The sequence below is a fragment of the Heterodontus francisci genome, chromosome X (genome assembly GCF_036365525.1).
Source record: "Heterodontus francisci isolate sHetFra1 chromosome X, sHetFra1.hap1, whole genome shotgun sequence".
NCBI classification, from domain to species: domain Eukaryota; kingdom Metazoa; phylum Chordata; class Chondrichthyes; order Heterodontiformes; family Heterodontidae; genus Heterodontus; species Heterodontus francisci.
In genome coordinates this window covers 19,468,068-19,488,495 of record NC_090421.1, presented here as the reverse complement: position 1 = coordinate 19,488,495, position 20,428 = coordinate 19,468,068, and the positions used below count along the sequence as shown (strand labels likewise).

General features: G+C 43.0%; 1 protein-coding gene across 1 annotated transcript in view; it reads left to right on the top strand.

The window, feature by feature from the left end:
- The window catches only part of LOC137358699 (gametocyte-specific factor 1-like), a 37,056-nt gene extending 34,913 nt beyond the window's left edge, over positions 1-2,143 (top strand). Inside the window, exons 7-8 of the mRNA XM_068024920.1 lie at positions 1,071-1,117; positions 1,674-2,143. Of these exons, the coding sequence (XP_067881021.1) occupies positions 1,071-1,117; positions 1,674-1,715 (89 nt within the window). The 3' untranslated portion in view covers positions 1,716-2,143. The remainder of the gene's footprint in view (positions 1-1,070; positions 1,118-1,673) is intronic.
- Positions 2,144-20,428: the final 18,285 nt, after the last annotated feature.

Below are 20,428 nucleotides of genomic sequence, written 5' to 3'. Positions count from 1 at the left end.
TCTGTGTTTCCAGTCTGAGTGATGCAGCATAGAAGGAGGCCATTTGGCCCGTCGTCTCTTTCAGGATCGTTCCAGTTAGTCCCACTTGCCTGTTCTTTTCAGTAAACAATGTGGAGAATAGTAAGACTTCGGGAGGATGTAGACTGATGAAATGGGCAGACACATGGCAAATTAAATTTAATGCAGAGGAGTGTGAAGTTATTCATTTTGATAGGGATAATGAACATAGAACAGCACAGTACAGGCCCTTCGGCCCACAATGTTGTGCCGAACCTTTAACCTACTCTAAGGTAATATGAGGAGAGATAATATGACCGAAAGGGAGTACAGGAGCAGAGAGATCTGAGAGGAATCTTTGAAGGTGACAGGATGTGTTGAGAAGGCTGTTAAAAAGCATATGGGATCCTTAATTGAAGCATAGAGTCCAAAAGTAAAGAAGTGATGCTAAACCTTCATAAAACACTGGTTAGGCCCCAGCTGGAGTATTGTGTTCAGTTCTGGGCACCACACTTTAGGCAGGAAGCTGAGGCCTTAGAGAGGATGCAGAAGAGATTTACCAGAATGATACCAGGGATGAGGGACTTCAGTTAATGTGGAGAGACTGGAGAAGCTGGGATTGTTCTCCTTAGAGCAGAGAAGGTAAAAGGGAGATTGAATAGAGGTGTTTAAAATCATTGAAGGGTTTTGATAAGAGTAACTAAGGAGAAACTGTTTCCAGTGGCAGCAGGATCACTAACCAGAGGACACAGATTTAAGGTGATTGGCAAATAAAGCAGAGGTGAGATGAGAATCTCTTTACACAGTGAATTATAATGATCGGGACTGCGCTGCCTGAAAGGATGATGGAAGCTGATTCAATAATAACTTTTAAAAAGGAATTGGATAAATACTATTTACAGAGCTATAGGGAAGAGCAGGGGAGTGGGACTAATTGGATAGCTCTTTCAAAGAGCTGGCACAGGCATAATGGACTGAATGGCCTCATTGTGTGCTGTACCATTCATTCTATAATCACAGAAACATGACGACAATATACAATTGTACCACTAACTTCTGTGCTTCTGTTTCAGGTATGGCACCTAAAGTGAAAGAGCTGTCTGGTCTCCCACTACAGGCTGTGAGTGTCAAGGTTCCTAACTTAGTAAAATCTGGAAAGAAAAAGGCAGACCTCTGGTTATCTTCTTCTCCCCTCTTGCGAATGACAGATTGATTTTTGCCAGCTCCATATAGAGTGCAAAAGGAAGATGGGAGTGTTTAATTAAAAGCTCAGAATGGGTGTGGGGAGCGTTGATGCTCTAGATCGGGTACAGCAGAGAAACTATCTCCACTGAGCACTATCAGGTTAAAGCTTCATCTCTTCTGTCTGCACACAGTGTCCTATCAGCCATCTCAGCAGAGTGCTCCTTACTGCATCAGAGCAGCATAGGTATATGATTGATGTCAGGCACATAGTGCTGGGCAGTGCCCTCACATAGACACACATAGCGGTGGGATGGATCATTGACAAGCTGCTGCTTGTATATCAGAAGGGTTGTTACTTTTGTACACTTCTGCCACTTGGGAATTTCACAGAATTGGAGTGTTGAAAGATCAAAGTGACACCTCACTATTAGGCAAACCAATAGCCAATCGGCATTCCCTAACTGCTCATTCATCTTGTGGTTATTTTTCAGCCTGTTTCCTCTGTTGTGGAGACAATTGGGAAGGACACCTAAAGGAGAAGACACTGATTTTAAGAGGAGGCTTGGATCTGCAGTTGACTTTGTCCCACTGGTTTTATGTTTCTGTCGCATGCTGCAGGAAGCACTGATGGAAATGGGGAGGAGCTGTAAACTGTCAGACAGTGGGCCTGCGTGTTGTCAACTATGCAACTCATTATGTAATAGAAATGTTTAATTGTCTTGCTGGAACCATCCTGATGGTAATTCAAGTGACTTTTGCAAAATTCTGTTATCTCATGTAAATATTACATTATAAACAGTGAATACACTTCAAAAGTACTTCATTGGCTGTAAAGGCGCTTTGGGACATCATGGTCATGAAAGGTGCTAGATAAATGCAAGTTTTTTTAATAACTCCACAAAACAAACATTTGAAGTCAGCAGTCAGAGGACTTTATTTTTCCTCCCTTTTTGTCCCTTGTGCAGCTCCATACAACATGCAGTGGATTCAGCCACTGAGCTAACAGAGGAGTCTATGTCATCATTAAATCTTATTGCTTGATCTAGAAGGTGGGAGTTTGCTCTTTTTCAGGTAGCTCGTGCGAGCGGAGCAGGTCGCCAGCTGTTAGTGGTCTGAAAACAGTGGGCCTAATTCATGATTGACTTCCTAACAAAACTGTCAAAGCGTTCTAGTGGCACCGGTTTATGATCAAAGCAAATCTCAATTTTGCTTCCTTTGTGATGGGCCGTGCTTTCTGTCTCTGCATGGAACTCTCTCGCTCCTTTTTCACTCCTCCAGATTGTGTATGTGTGTGTCCTTCTGTCACTTTCCCCACCCTCAACAACCATTTCACACAGTAATATGTTAGTGGCTGCACCCTTGCAAATTGTCCAAATGCATTGTCACTATTTTTTCACAAGAGTGTTTTAATGAGAGGAAACTACAGTGAAACAGCACAAAGTATTATCTGTGCTGTACTCCAAGCAACACGTACAGGTTTTTGCCACTTCATTGGCACTCCACACACAACCTTCATCATTCACTCCCTCCCCCACAGGCGCACAGTGGTCGCAGTGTGTACCATCTACAAGATGCACTGTAGCAACTTGGTAAAGCTCCTTCAACAAACCCATGATCTCTACCACCTAGAAGGACAAGGGCAGCAGACGCATGGGACCACCACCACCTGCAAGTTCCCCTCCAAGCCACCCACCATCCTACCATGGAATTATATCGCCGTTCCTTCATTGTCGCTGGGTCAAAATCCTGGAACTCCCTTCCTAACAGCACTGTTGATGTACCGACACCATGAGGACTGCAGTGGAAGCAGCATGTGATAGACAGAGCTAAGCGATCCTACCAACAGTGGATCTGATCTAAGCTCTGCAGTCCTGCCACATCGTGAATGGTGGTGGACAATTAAACAAGTAACTGGAGGAGGTGGCTTGATCAGTATCCCCATCCTCAATGATGGGGGAGCCCAGCCCATCAGTGCAAAAGATAAGGCTGAAACAGTTGCAACCATCTTCAGCCAGAAGTGCCGAGTTGATGATCCATCTCGGCCTCCTCCTGAAGTCCGCAGCATCACAGATGCCAGACTTCAGCCAATTCGATTCAATCCACGTGATATCAAGAAACGACTGAAGGCACTGGATACTGCAAAGGCTATGGGCCCTGACAATATTCCGGCAATAGTACTGAAGACCTGTGTTCCAGAACTTGCCGCGCCCCTAGCCAAGCTGTTCCAGTACAGCTACAACACTGGCATCTACCCTGCAATGTGGAAAATTGTCCAGGTATGTCCTGTCCACAAAAAGCAGAACAAATCCAAGCCGGCCAATTACCGCCCCAACAGTCTACTCTAGATCATCAACAAAGTAATTGAAGTGGTCATTAACAGTGCTATCAAGCGGCACTTGCTTAGCAATAACCTGCTCAGTGACGCTCAGTTTGGGTTCTGCCAGGGTCACTCAGCTCCTGACCTCATTACAGCCTTGGTTCAAACATGGACAAAAGAGTTGAATGCAAAGTGAGGGGAAAGTGACTGCCCTTGACATCAAAGCAGCATTTGACAGAGTATGGCATCAAGGAGCCCTAGCAAAACTGGTGTCAATGGAAGTGGGGTGGGGGACTCTTTGCCAGTTGGAGTCATACCTAGTGCAAAGGAAGATGGTTGTGGTTGTTGCAAGTGCATTATATGAGCTCCAGAACATCACTTCAGGAGTTCCTCAGGGTAGTGTCCTTGGCTCAAACGTCTTCAGCTACTTCATTAATGAACTTCCCTCCATCACAAGGTCACAAATGGGGATGTTCACTGATGCTTGCACAATGTTCAGCACCATTCCCAGTACCTCAGATACTGAAGCATTCTGTGTCCATATGCAGCAATACCTAGATAACATTCAGGCTGGGGCTGTTAAGAACATACAAATTAGGAGCAGCAGTAGGCCATTCGGCCCCTTGAGCCTCCTCTGCCATTCAATAAGATCATGGCTGATTTGTGTGTGACTTGAATTCCACACTTCCATCTACCCCGATAACCTTTGATTCCCTTGCCTAACAAAAATCTATCTACCTCTGCCTTGAAAATGTTCAATATCCCCACCTTCAACACCTTCTGAGGCAGTGTTCCAAAGTCGCACAACCCTCAGAGAAAAAAAATTCTCCATCGCTGTCCTAAAAGGGTGCCACCTAGTTCTGGACTCACCCACAAGAGGAAACATCCTTTCCACATCCACCTTGCCAAGACTGTTCAGGATCTTGTATACTTCAATCAAGTCTCCCTTCACTCATCTAAACTCCAGTGAAAACAAGCCCAGTCTGTTCAACCTTTCCTCAAAAGACAACCCGCTCATTCCAGGTATCAATCTAGTAAACCTCCTCTGAACCGCCTCCAACGTATTTACATCCTTCACATAGAAGCATATGGTATATTGGCCTTCATAGCGAGAGGATTCGAGTACAGGAGCAGGGATGTCTTGCTGCAATTATACAGGGCCTTGGTGAGACCACACCTGGAATATTGTGTGCAGTTTTGGTCTCCTTATCTGAGGAAGGATGTTCTTGCTATAGAGGGAGTGCAGTGAAGGTTCACCAGACTGATTCCTGAGATGGTGGGACTGAGGTATGAGGAGAGATTGAGTCAGTTGGGATTATATTCGCTGGAGTTCAGAAGAGTGAGGGGGGATCGCATAGAAACCTATAAAATTCTAACAGGACTTGCTTGACAGGGTAGATGCAGGAAGGATGTTCCCGATGGTGGGGGAGTCCAGAACCAGGGGTCATAGTCTAAGGATACGGGTAAACCTTTCAGGTCTGAGATGAGGAGAAATTTCTTCACCCAGAGAGTGATGAGCCTGTGGAATTCACTACCACAGAAAGCAGTTGAGGCCAAACATTGTATGTTTTCAAGAAGGAGTTAGATATAGCTCTTGGGTCTGAAGGGATCAAAGGGTATTTGGTGAAAGCGGGAACAGGTTACTGAGTTGGATGATCAGCCATGATCATAATGAATGGCAGAGCAGGCTCGAAGGGCCGAATGGCCTACTCCTGCTCCTATTTTCTTGGTTTCTAATCAGGTTTTCTTAAGTTAACAAAGAAAGAAGTTAACTTTATTGTACATAAACCGAACTCATGAAAATAATAAACAATGCTCTAACTTTCAGGCACACACACAGTAGAGGTTTACACGCACACATATCGGTTACACAGTCGGGAAAAATAGATTGGTTGAGTTAGAGTCCAGAACAAAGGTGTGGAGTTTGGTGATTCGGCTGGCTGAATGCAGTGGTCCTGAGGCTTTTAAATTCTAATCTCCAGTCAATGGACCAAAGATAATTAACATTCAACAAAACAAATTGGCGTAACAGTGTGCATATTTCACTCCATTTCCAGCAGATGGCAGTGTGTACATTTCACTCTGTTGCACACTCAATGACAGCGTGTACATTTCACTCTTGCATACTCAATGAGAGAGGGTACATTTCACTCCATCACACACTCAATGAGAGAGGGTACATTTCATTCCATCACACACTCGATCACAGTGTGCACATTTCACTCCATTGCACACTCGATCACAGTGTGCACATTTCACTGTATTTCACACTCGATCACAGTGTGTACGTTTCACTGTATTACACACTCAATCACAATGTGCATATTTCACATTATTACACACTCGATCACAGTGTTGTTACGGTCAAGTGAGGAGAGGTCAAAGGGCTTGCCTCTTTTTCCTCCTTGTTTGACCATAACAGGTTTAATTCTTTCTTAAAGTGGATGTACTGGCTAATTCAGTAGGTGTTTGATTACTTACTTGCTATGATCATAACAAGAACCAATCATTGTGTAATGAGAGAGGAATAATTGACAATCTAGTGGTGCGAGACTCCTTGGGGATGAGCGACCATAATATGATAGAATTCTTCATCAAGATGGAAAGTGAGATAGTTGATTCTGAGACTAGGGTCCTGAATCTTAGTAAAGGAAACTACGAAGGTATGAGGTGCAAGCTGGCCATGATGTATTAGGAAACGCTACTTAAAGGGATGACGGTGGATCGGCAATGGCAAACATTGAAAGAGTGCATGGATGAACTGCAACAATTGTTTATCCCTGTCTGGTGCAAAAGTAAAACGGGAAAGGTAGCCAAACCATGGCTTAAAAGGGAAATTAGAGATAGCATTAGATCCAAGGAAGAGGCATATAAATCTGCCAGAAAAAACAACAGACCTGAGGATTGGGAGCAGTTTAGAATTCAGCAAAGGAGGACCAAGGGATTGATTAAGAAGGGGAAAATAGAGTACGAGAGTAAGCTTGCGGGAAACATAAAAACTGACTGTAAAAGTTTCTATAGGTATGTGAAGAGAAAAAGATTGGTGAAGACAAATGTAGATCCCTTACAGTCAGAAACAGGGGAATTTATTATGGGGAACAAAGAAATGGCTGACCGACTAAATGCATACTTTGGTTCTGTCTTCACAAAGGAGGACACAAATATCATACCAGAAATGTTGGGGAACACTGGGCTTAGTGAGAGGGAGGAACTGAAGGAAATCAGTATTAGTAGAGAAATGGTGTTGAGGAAATTGACGGGATTCAAGGCCGATAAATCCCCAGGGCCTGATGGTATGCATCCCAGAGTACCTAAGGAAGTGGCCCGAGAAATAGTGGATGCATTGGTGGTCATCTTCCAAGATTCTGTCGACTCTGGAACAGTTCCTACAGATTGGAGGGTAGCTAATGTAACCCCACTATTTAAAAAGGGAGGTAGAGAGAAAGCAGGGAATTATAGACCAGTCAGCCTGACGTCAGTAGTGGGGAAAATTCTAGAGTCCATTATCAAAGATTTTATAGCAGAGCACTTAGAGAACAGTGGTAGAATCGAGCAGAGTCAGCATGGATTTACAAAAGGGAAATAATGCTTGACAAATCTACTAGAATTCTTCTAGGATGTAACGAGTAGAGTTGATGAGGGGGAGCCAGTGGATGTGGTTTATTTGGACTTTCAGAAGGCTTTTGACAAAGTCCCACATAAGAGATTAGTGTGTAAAATTAAAGCGCATGGGATTGGGGGTAGTGTATTGCGACGGATAGAAAATTGGTTGGCAGACAGGAAACAAAGAGTAGGGATAAATGGGTCTTTTTCCAAATGGCAGGCAGTGACTAGTGGGATACCGCAGGGATCGGTGCTAGGACCCCAGCTAGTCACAATATATATTAATGATTTAGATGAGGGAACTAAATGTAATATCTCCAAATTTGCAGATGACACAAAACTGGGTGGGAGGATGAGTTGTGAGGAGGATGCAGAGAGGCTTCAGGGTGATTTGGACAAGTTGAGTGAGTGGGCTAATGCATGGCAGATGCAGTATAATGTGGATAAATGTGAGGTTATCCACTTTGGTAGCAAAAACAGGAAGGCAGATTATTATCTGAATGGCTATAAACTGAGAGAGGGGAATATGCAGCGAGACCTGGGTGTTCTCGTACACCAGTCACTGAAGGTAAGCATGCAGGTCCAACAGGCGGTAAAAAAGGCAAATGGTATGTTGGCCTTCATAGCGAGAGGATTCGAGTACAGGAGCAGGGATGTCTTGCTGCAATTATACAGGGCCTTGGTGAGGCCACACCTGGAATATTGTGTGCAGTTTTGGTCTCCTTATCTGAGGAAGTATGTTCTTGCTATAGAGGGAGTGCAGTGAAGGTTTACCAGACTGATTCATGGGATGGCGGGATAAACGTATGAGGAGAGATTGGGTCGGTTAGGATTATATTCGCTGGAGCTCAGAAGAGTGAGGGGGGATCTCATAGAAACCTATAAAATTCTAACAGGACTTGACAGGGTAGATGCAAGAAGGATGTTCCCGATAATGGGGGAGTCCAGAACCAGGGGTCATAGTCCTGAAAGGTTTACCCCGTATCCTTAGACTGAGATGAGGAGAAATTTCTTCACCCAGAGAGTGGTGAGCCTGTGGAATTCACTACCACAGAAAGCAATTGAAGCCAAAACATTGTATGTTTTCAAGAAGGAGTTAGATATAGCTCTTGGGTCTGAAGGGATCAAAGGGTATTGGGTGAAAATGGGAACAGGTTACTGAGTTGGATGATCAGCCATGATCATAATGAATGGTGGAGCAGGCTCGAAGGGCCGAATGGCCTACTCCTGCTCCTATTTTCTTTGTTAACTCAAGAAAAACTGATTAGAAATCAAGAAAGAAGTTAACTTTATTGTACATAAACTGAACCCATGAAAATAATAAACAATGCTCCAACTTTCAGGCACACACACAGTAGAGGTTTACAGGCACACATATCGGTTACACAGTCAGGATAAATTGATTGGTTGAGTTAGAGTCCAGAACAAAGGTATACAGTCAGTGGAGTTTGGTGATTCAGCTGGCTGAATTCAGTGGTCCTGAGGCTTTTAAATTCAAATTTCCAATCAATGGACCAAAGATATTTAACAATCAACAAAACAAATTGGCGGAACAGTGTGCATATTTCACTCCATTTCCAGCAGATGGCAGTGTGTACATTTCACTCCATCACACATTCAATCACAGTGTGTACATTTCACTCCATCACTCATTCAATCACAGTGTGTACATTTCACTCCATCACTCATTCGATCACTGTGTGTACATTTCACTCCATAACTCATTCGATCACAGTGTGTACATTTCACTCCATCACTCATTCAATCACAGTGTGTACATTTCACTCCATCACTCATTCGATCACAGTGTGTACATTTCACTCCATCACTCATTCGATCACAGTGTGTACATTTCACTGCATGACACATTCGATCACAGTGTGTACATTTCACTTCGTCACACACTCGATCACAGTGTGTACATTTCACTGTATTACACACTCGATCACGGTGTGTACATTTCACTTCGTCACACACTCGATCACATTGTGTACATTTCACTGTATTACACAGTCGATCACAGTGTGTACATTTCACTATTTACACACTTGATCACAGTGTGCACATTTCACTTGATCACACACTCAATCACCGTGTATACATTTCACTCCATCACACACTTGATCTCAGTGTGTACATTTCGCTCAATTGAACACTCGATCACAGTGTGTACATTTCACTCAATTGCACACTTGATCACAGTGTATACATTTCACTCCATTACACACTCGATCATAGTGTGTACATTTCACTCAATTGCACACTGGATCACAGTGTGTACATTTCACTCCATAACACACTCGATCACAGTGTGCACATTTCACTGTATTACTCACTCCATCACAGTGTGTAAATTTCACTTCATCACACACTCCATCAAAGTGTGTACGTTTCACTCCATCAGACCCTCAATCACAGTGTGTACATTTCACTCAAGTACAAACTTGATCACAGTGTATACATTTCACTCCATCACACACTCGATCACAGTGTGTACATTTCACTCAATTGCACACTCGATCACAGTGTGTACATTTCACTTCATCACACACTCGATCAAAGTGTGTACCTTTCACTCCATCAGACCCTCAATCACAGTGTGTACATTTCACTCAATTGCACACTCGATCACAGTGTGTACATTTCACTTTATTACACACTCTATCACAGTGTGCACATTTCACTCCATCACACACTCGATCACAGTGTGTACATTTCACTCAATTGCACACTTAATCACAGTGTGTACCTTTCACTCCATCACACACTCGATCACAGTGTGAACATTTCACTCCATCACACACTCGATCACAATGTGTACATTTCACTCCATCACACTCAATCACAGTGTGTACATTTCACTCCATCACACACTCGATCACAGTGTGTACATTTCACTCAATTGCACACTCGATCACAGTGTGTACATTTCACTTTATTACACACTCTATCACAGTGTGCACATTTCACTCCATCACACACTCGATCACAGTGTGTACATTTCACTCAATTGCACACTTGATCACAGTGTGTACCTTTCACTCCATCACACACTCGATCACAGTGTGAACATTTCACTCCATCACACACTCGATCACAATGTGTACATTTCACTCCATCACACTCAATCACAGTGTGTACATTTCACTCGATCACACACTCGATCACACTGTGCACATTTCACTCCATCACGCACTTGATCACAGTGTGCACATTTCACTCGATTACACACTCGATCACAGTGTGTACATTTCTCTCCATTGCACACTCGATCACAATGTGTACATTTCACTCCATCACATTCAATCACAGTGTGTGCATTTCACTGTCTCACACACTCGATCACAATGTGCACATTTCACCCCTTCGCACACTCGATCACAGTGTGCACATTTCACTGTATTACACACTCGATGACAGTGTGTACATTTCACTGCATGACACATTCGATCACAGTGTGTACATTTCACTTCGTCACACACTCGATCACAGTGTGTACATTTCACTGTATTACACACTCGATCACAGTGTGTACATTTCACTTCGTCACACACTCGATCACATTGTGTACATTTCACTGTATTACACAGTCGATCACAGTGTGTACATTTCACTATTTACACACTTGATCACAGTGTGCACATTTCACTTGATCACACACTCAATCACCGTGTATACATTTCACTCCATCACACACTTGATCTCAGTGTGTACATTTCGCTCAATTGAACACTCGATCACAGTGTGTACATTTCACTCAATTGCACACTTGATCACAGTGTATACATTTCACTCCATTACACACTCGATCATAGTGTGTACATTTCACTCAATTGCACACTGGATCACAGTGTGTACATTTCACTCCATAACACACTCGATCACAGTGTGCACATTTCACTGTATTACTCACTCCATCACAGTGTGTAAATTTCACTTCATCACACACTCCATCAACGTGTGTACGTTTCACTCCATCAGACCCTCAATCACAGTGTGTACATTTCACTCAAGTACAAACTTGATCACAGTGTATACATTTCACTCCATCACACACTCGATCACAGTGTGTACATTTCACTCAATTGCACACTCGATCACAGTGTGTACATTTCACTTCATCACACACTCGATCAAAGTGTGTACCTTTCACTCCATCAGACCCTCAATCACAGTGTGTACATTTCACTCAATTGCACACTCGATCACAGTGTGTACATTTCACTTTATTACACACTCTATCACAGTATGCACATTTCACTCCATCACACACTCGATCACAGTGTGTACATTTCACTCAATTGCACACTTGATCACAGTGTGTACCTTTCACTCCATCACACACTCGATCACAGTGTGAACATTTCACTCCATCACACACTCGATCACAATGTGTACATTTCACTCCATCACACTCAATCACATTGTGTACATTTCACTCGATCACACACTCGATCACACTGTGCACATTTCACTCCATCACGCACTTGATCACAATGTGCACATTTCACTCGATTACACACTTGATCACAGTGTATACATTTCACTCCATCACACACTCGATCACAGTGTGTACATTTCTCTCAATTGCACACTCGATCACAGTGTGTACATTTCACTCAATTGCACACTCGATCACAGTGTGTACATTTCACTTTATTACACACTCTATCACAGTGTGCACATTTCACTCCGTCACACACTCGATCACAGTGTGTACATTTTACTCAATTGCACACTTGATCACAGTGTGTACCTTTCACTCCATCACACACTCGATCACAGTGTGCACATTTCACCCCATCACACACTCGATCACAGTGTGAACATTTCACCCCATCACACACTCGATCACAATGTGTACATTTCACTCCATCACACTCAATCACAGTGTGTACATTTCACTGTCTCACACACTCGATCACAATGTTCACATTTCACCCCATCGCACACTCGATCACACTGTGCACATTTCACTGTATTACACACTCGATGACAGTGTGTACATTTCACTGCATGACACATTCGATCACAGTGTGTACATTTCACTTCGTCACACACTCGATCACAGTGTGTACATTTCACTGTATTACACACTCGATCACAGTGTGTACATTTCACTTCGTCACACACTCGATCACAGTGTGTACATTTCACTGTATTACACAGTCGATCACAGTGTGTACATTTCACTATTTACACACTTGATCACAGTGTGCACATTTCACTTGATCACACACTCAATCACCGTGTATACATTTCACTCCATCACACACTTGATCTCAGTGTGTACATTTCACTCAATTGAACACTCGATCACAGTGTGTACATTTCACTCAATTGCACACTTGATCACAGTGTATACATTTCACTCCATTACACACTCGATCATAGTGTGTACATTTCACTCAATTGCACACTGGATCACAGTGTGTACATTTCACTGCAAAACACACTCGATAACAGTGTGTACATTTCACTCCATCACACACACGATCACAGTGTGTACATTTCACTCAAGTGCACACTCGATCACAGTGTGTAAATTTCACTTCATCACACACTCCATCACTGTGTGTACGTTTCACTCCATCAGACCCTCAATCACAGTGTGTACATTTCACTCAAGTACAAACTTGATCACAGTGTATACATTTCACTCCAACACACACTCGATCACAGTGTGTACATTTCACTCAATTGCACACTCGATCACAGTGTGTACATTTCACTTCATCACACACTCGATCAAAGTGTGTACCTTTCACTCCATCAGACCCTCAATCACAGTGTGTACATTTCACTCAATTGCACACTCGATCACAGTGTGTACATTTCACTTTATTACACACTCTATCACAGTGTGCACATTTCACTCCATCACACACTCGATCACAGTGTGTACATTTCACTCAATTGCACACTTGATCACAGTGTGTACCTTTCACTCCATCACACACTCGATCACAGTGTGCACATTTCACCCCATCACACACTCGATCACAGTGTGAACATTTCACTCCATCACACACTCGATCACAATGTGTACATTTCACTCCATCACACTCAATCACAGTGTGTACATTTCACTCCATCACACAATCGATCACAATGTGCACATTTCACCCCATCACAGACTCGATCACAGTGTGCACATTTCACCCCATCACACACTCGATCACAGTGTGAACATTTCACCCCATCACACACTCGATCACAATGTGTACATTTCACTCCATCACACACTCAATCACAGTGTGTACATTTCACTCAAGTGCACACTCGATGACAGTGTGTAAATTTCACTTCATCACACACTCCATCACTGTGTGTACGTTTCACTCCATCAGACCCTCAATCACAGTGTGTACATTTTACTCAAGTACAAACTCGATCTCAGTGTACACATTTCACTCCATCACACACTCGATCACAGTGTGTGCATTTCACTCAATTGCACACTCGATCACAGTGTGTACATTTCACTTCATCACACACTCGATTAAAGTGTGTACCTTTCACTCCATCAGACCCTCAATCACAGTGTGTACATTTCACTCGATTACACACTTGATCACAGTGTATACATTTCACTCCATCACACACTCGATCACAGTGTGTACATTTCTCTCAATTGCACACTCGATCACAGTTTGTACATTTCACTCAATTGCACACTCGATCACAGTGTGTACATTTCACTTCATCACACACTCGATCAGAGTGTGTACGTTTCACTCCGACACACTCGATCAGAGTGTGTATATTTCACTCGATTATTCACTTGATCACTGTGTGTACATTTCACTCAAGTGCACACTCGATGACAGTGTGTAAATTTCACTTCATCACACACTCCATCACTGTGTGTACGTTTCACTCCATCAGGCCCTCAATCACAGTGTGTACATTTCACTCAAGTACAAACTTGATCACAGTGCATACATTTCACTCCATCACACACTCTAACACAATGTGCACATTTCACTGTACTACACACTCGATCACAGTGTGTACATTTCACTGTATTACTCACTCGATCACAGTGTGTACATTTCACTCCATCACACACTCTATCACAGTGTGCACATTTCACCCTGTCACACACTCGATCACAATGTGCACATTTCACTGCACTGCACACTCGATCACAGTGTGCACATTTCACTCCATCACCCACTCGATCACAGTGTGTACATTTCACTTCATCGCACACTCGATCACAGTGAGTACATTTCACTGTAATACGCACTCGATCACAGTGTGTACATTTCACTGTATTACACACACAATCACAGTGTGTACATTTCAATGTATTACACTCTCGATCACAGTGTGTACATTTCACTGTATTACACACTCGATCACAGTGTCTACATTTCACTGTATTACACACTCGATCACAGTGTGTAAATTTCATTCCATCACACGCTCGATCACAGTGTGTACATGTCACTGTATAACACACACATTCACAGTGTGCACATTGCACTGTATTACACACTCGATCACAGTGTGTACATTTCAATGAATTACACTCTCGATCACAGTGTGTACATTTCACTGTATTACACACTCGATCACAGTATGTACATTTCACTGTATTACACACTCGATCACAGTGTGTACATTTCACTGTATTACACACTCGATCACAGAGTTTAAATTTCATTCCATCACACACTCGATCACAGTGTGTACATTTCACTGTATTACACACTCGATCACAGAGTGTAAGGTTCATTCCATCACACACTCCATCACTGTGTGTACTTTTGACTCCATCAGACCCTCAATCACAGTGTGTACATTTCACTCAAGTACAAACTTGATCACAGTGTATACATTTCACTCCATCACACACTCGATCACAGTGTGTGCATTTCACCCAATTGCACACTCAATCACAGTGTGTACATTTCACTTCATCACACACTCGATTAAAGTGTGTACCTTTCGCTCCATCAGACCCTCAATCACAGTGTGTACATTTCACTCGATTACACACTTGATCACAGTGTATACATTTCACTCCATCACACACTCGATCACAGTGTGTACATTTCTCTCAATTGCACACTCGATCACAGTGTGTACGTTTCACTCCGTCACACAATCGATCACAGTGTGTATATTTCACTCAATTATACACTTGATCACAGTGTATACATTTCACTCCATCACACACTCGATCACAGTGTGTATATTTCACTCAAATGCACACTCGATGACAGTTTGTAAATTTCAGTTCATCACACACTCCATCACTGTGTGTACGTTTCACTCCATCAGACCCTCAATCACAGTGTGTACATTTCACTCAAGTGCAAACTTGATCACAGTGTATACATTTCACTCCAACACACACTCGATCACAATGTGCACATTTCACTGTACTACACACTCGATCACAGTGTGTACATTTCACTGTATTACTCACTCGATCACAGTGTGTACATTTCGCTCCATCACACACTCAATCACAGTGTGCACATTTCACCCTGTCACACACTCGATCACAATGTGCACATTTCACTGTGCTACACACTCGATCACAGTGTGTACATTTCACTGTATTACACACACGAACACAGTGTGCACATTTCACTCCATCACACACTCGATCACAGTGTGTACATTTCACTTCATCGCACACTCGATCACAGTGAGTACATTTCACTGTATTACACACTCGATCACAGTGTGTACATTTCACTGTATTACACACTCGATCACAGTGTGTACATTTCACTGTATTACACACTCAATCACAGTGTGTACATTTCATTCCATCACACACTCGATCACAGTGTGTACATTTCACTGTATTACACACACGATCACAGTGTGTACATTTCACTGTATTACACACTCGATCACAGTGAGTACATTTCACTGTATTACACACTCGATCACAGTGTGTACATTACACTGTATTACACACTCGATCACAGTGTGTAAATTTCATTCCATCACACGCTCGATCACAGTGTGTACATGTCACTGTATAACACACACATTCACAGTGTGTACATTTCACTGTATTACACACTAGATCACAGTGTGTACATTTCAATGAATTACACTCTCGATCACAGTGTGTACATTTCACTGTATTACACACTCGATCACAGTGTGTACATTACACTGTATTACACACTCGATCGCAGTGTGTAAAATTCATTCCATCGCACGCTCGATCGCAGTGTGTACATTTCACTGTATTACACACTCGATCACAGTGTGTAAATTTCATTCCATCGCATGCTCGATCACAGTCTGTACATTTCACTGTATTACACAATCGATCACAGTGTGTACATTTCACTGTATTACACACTCGATCACTGTGTGTGCATTTCACTGTATTTCACACTCGATCACAGTGTGTAAATTTCATTCCATCACACACTCGATCACAGTGTGTACATTTCACTGTATTGCACACACGATCACAGTGTGTACATTTCACTGTATTACACACTCGATCACAGTGAGTACATTTCACTGCATTACACACTCGATCACAGTGTGTACATTACACTGTATTACACACTCGATCACAGTGTGTAAATTTCATTCCATCACACGCTCGATCACAGTGTGTACATTTCACTTCGTCACACACTCCATCACTGTGTGTACGTTTCACTCCATCAGACCCTCAATCACAGTGTGTACATTTCACTCAAGTACAAACTTGATCACAGTGTATACATTTCACTCCATCACACACTCTATCACAATGTGCACATTTCACTGTACTACACACTCGATCACAGTGTGTACATTTCACTGTATTACTCACTCGATCACAGTGTGTACATTTCACTCCATCACACACTCAATCACAGTGTGCACATTTCACCCTGTCACACACACGATCACAATGTGCACATTTCACTGTACTTCACACTCGATCACAGTGTGTACATTTCACTGTACTGCACACACGAACACAGTGTGCACATTTCACTCCATCACACACTCGATCACGGTGTGTACATTTCACTTCATCGCACACTCGATCACAGTGAGTACATTTCACTGTAATATGCACTCGATCACAGTGTGTACATTTCACTGTATTACACACACAATCACAGTGTGCACATTTCACTGTATTACACACTCGATCACAGTGTGTACATTTCAATGTATTACACTCTCGATCACAGTGTGTACATTTCACTGTATTACACACTCGATCACAGTGTGTACATTTCACTGTATTACACACTCGATCACAGTGTGTAAATTTCATTCTATCACACGCTCGATCACAGTGTATACATGTCACTGTATAACACACACATTCACAGTGTGCACATTTCACTGTATTACACACTCGATCACAGTGTGTACATTTCAATCAATTACACTCTCGATCACAGTGTGTACATTTCACTGTATTACACACTCGATCACAGTATGTACATTTCACTGTATTACACACTCGATCACAGTGTATACATTTCACTGTATTACACACTCGATCACAGAGTGTAAATTTCATTCCATCACACACTCGATCACAGTGTGTACATTTCACTGTATTGCACACTCGATCACAGAGTGTAAAGTTCATTCCATCACACACTCCATCACTGTGTGTACGTTTGACTCCATCAGACCCTCAATCACAGTGTGTACATTTCACTAAAGTGCAAACTTGATCACAGTGTGTACATTTCACTGTATTACACACTCGATCACAGTGTGTACATTTCACTGTATTAAACACTCGATCACAGTGTGTACATTTCACTGTATTGCACACTCGATCACAGTGTGTAAATGTCATTCCATCACACGCTCAATCGCAGTGTGTACATTTCAGTGTATTACACACTCGATCACAGTGTGTACATTTCACTGTATTACACACTCGATCACTGTGTGTGCATTTCACTGTATTTCACACTCGATCACAGTGTGTAAATTTCATTCCATCACACACTCGATCACAGTGTGTACATTTCACTGTATTACACACACGATCACAGTGTGTACATTTCACTGTTGTACACACTCGATCACAGTGAGTACATTTCACTGTATTACACACTCGATCACAGTGTGTACATTACACTGTATTACACACTCGATCACAGTGTGTAAATTTCATTCCATCACACGCTCGATCACAGTGTGTACATTTCACTTCGTCACACACTCGATCACAGTGTGTACATTTCACTTCATCACACACTCGTTCACAGTGTGTACGTTTCACTCCGTCACACACTCGATCAGAGTGTTTATATTTCACTCGATTATACACTTGATCACAGTGTGTACATTGCACTCAAGTGCACACTCGATGACAGTGTGTAAATTTCACTTCATCACACACTCCATCACTGTGTGTACGTTTCACTCCATCAGACCCTCAATCACAGTGTGTACATTTCACTCAAGTACAAACTTGATCACAGTGTATACATTTCACTCCATCACACACTCAATCACAGTGTGCACATTTCACCCTGTCACACACTCGATCACAATGTGCACATTTCACTGTACTGCACACTCGATCACAGTGTGTACATTTCACTGTATTACACACACGAACACAGCGTGCACATTTCACTCCATCACACACTCGATCACAGTGAGTACATTTCACTGCAATACGCACTCGATCACAGTGTGTACATTTCACTGTATTACACACTCGATCACAGTTTGTACATTTCACTGTATTACACACTCGATCACAGTGTGTAAATTTCATTCCATCACACGCTCGATCACAGTGTGTACATGTCACTGTATAACACACACATTCACAGTGTGCACATTTCACTGCATTACACACTCGATCACAGTGTGTACATTTCACTGTATTACACACTCGATCACAGAGTGTAAATTTCATTCCATCACACACTCGATCACAGTGTGTACATTTCAATGCATTACACACTCGATCACAGAGCGTAAAGTTCATTCCATCACACACTCCATCACTGTGTGTACGTTTGACTCCATCAGACCCTCAATCAAAGTGTGTACATTTCACTCAAGTGCAAACTTGATCACAGTGTATACATTTCACTCCATCACACACTCGATCACAGTGTGTGCATTTCACTCAATTGCACACTCAATCACAGTGTGTACATTTCACTTCATCACACACTCGATTAAAGTGTGTATCTTTCACTCGATTATACACTTGATCACAGTGTCCATTTCACTCCATCACACACTCGATCACAGTGTGTACATTTCACTCAAGTGCACACTCGATGACAGTTTGTAAATTTCAGTTCATCACACACTCCATCACTGTGTGTACGTTTCACTCCATCAGACCCTCAATCACAGTGTGTACATTTCACTCAAGTACAAACTTGATCACAGTGTATACATTTCACTCCAACACACACTCGATCACAATGTGCACATTTCACTGTACTACACACCTTTGTAGGGGCCCCAACAACCCCACTGCCTTGTGGGCGTCTCGGGAGAGACCAAGGCTAAGGGAGTAAACCCTAACAGAAAATCCGGAGCGGAACCCCGTAGGCGGTCATGTGTCACCTTTGGCATGTTTCCGGCAGTTCCTGCAGCCATACTGGTGCCAAACGTCGTGTCCTGCACTCCTTTGGACCCCACCAGAAAGGCCGAGAGGGGGGTTTTGACGACTGGGCAACTCTCAACCTCCATAAATTTGCCCAGGCATGCGCCATGGAGAGGTCACTCCATAGTTGCCTCACAGCGACTGAAACAACACGGAAGGCAGCAGTTACGGGTTATAAGTCCAGATAAATTGGCGTAGAAACTGGGCGCCACGGGTTGCCTTTGTCGGTGGGAGAGGTCATTGCACCTCACTGGACAGCTACCGCCCGCCTCAAACCGGGCAGCCCCCGGTCAATAAGGTTCTGTCCCGCCACAGTCTGCCTGCTTCAATGGGTGCTTGGAGCTCAGGGTCATTGCCCGAAAGGTGGACTGATACACTGCACCAAACAACATGAAAAAAGGAAAGAAGGTACCAGCCCTTCGCTTTGCAAGCTGGAACGTCAGAACTATGTGTCCTGGCCTGTCGGAAGACCTTACACAAATCAACGATTCTCGGAAGACCGCCATCATTAACAACGAGCTCAGTAGACTCAATGTGGACATTGCAGCACTTCAGGAGACTCGCCTCCCCGCGAGTGGCTCTCTAGCAGAGCAAGACTACACCTTCTTCTGGCAGGGCAGGGATCCTGAAGAACCAAGACAGCATGGAGTGGGCTTCGCCATCAGAAACTCCTTGCTCAGCATGATAGAGCCTCCCTCAAATGGCTCGGAACGCATACTGTCCATCCGACTGCT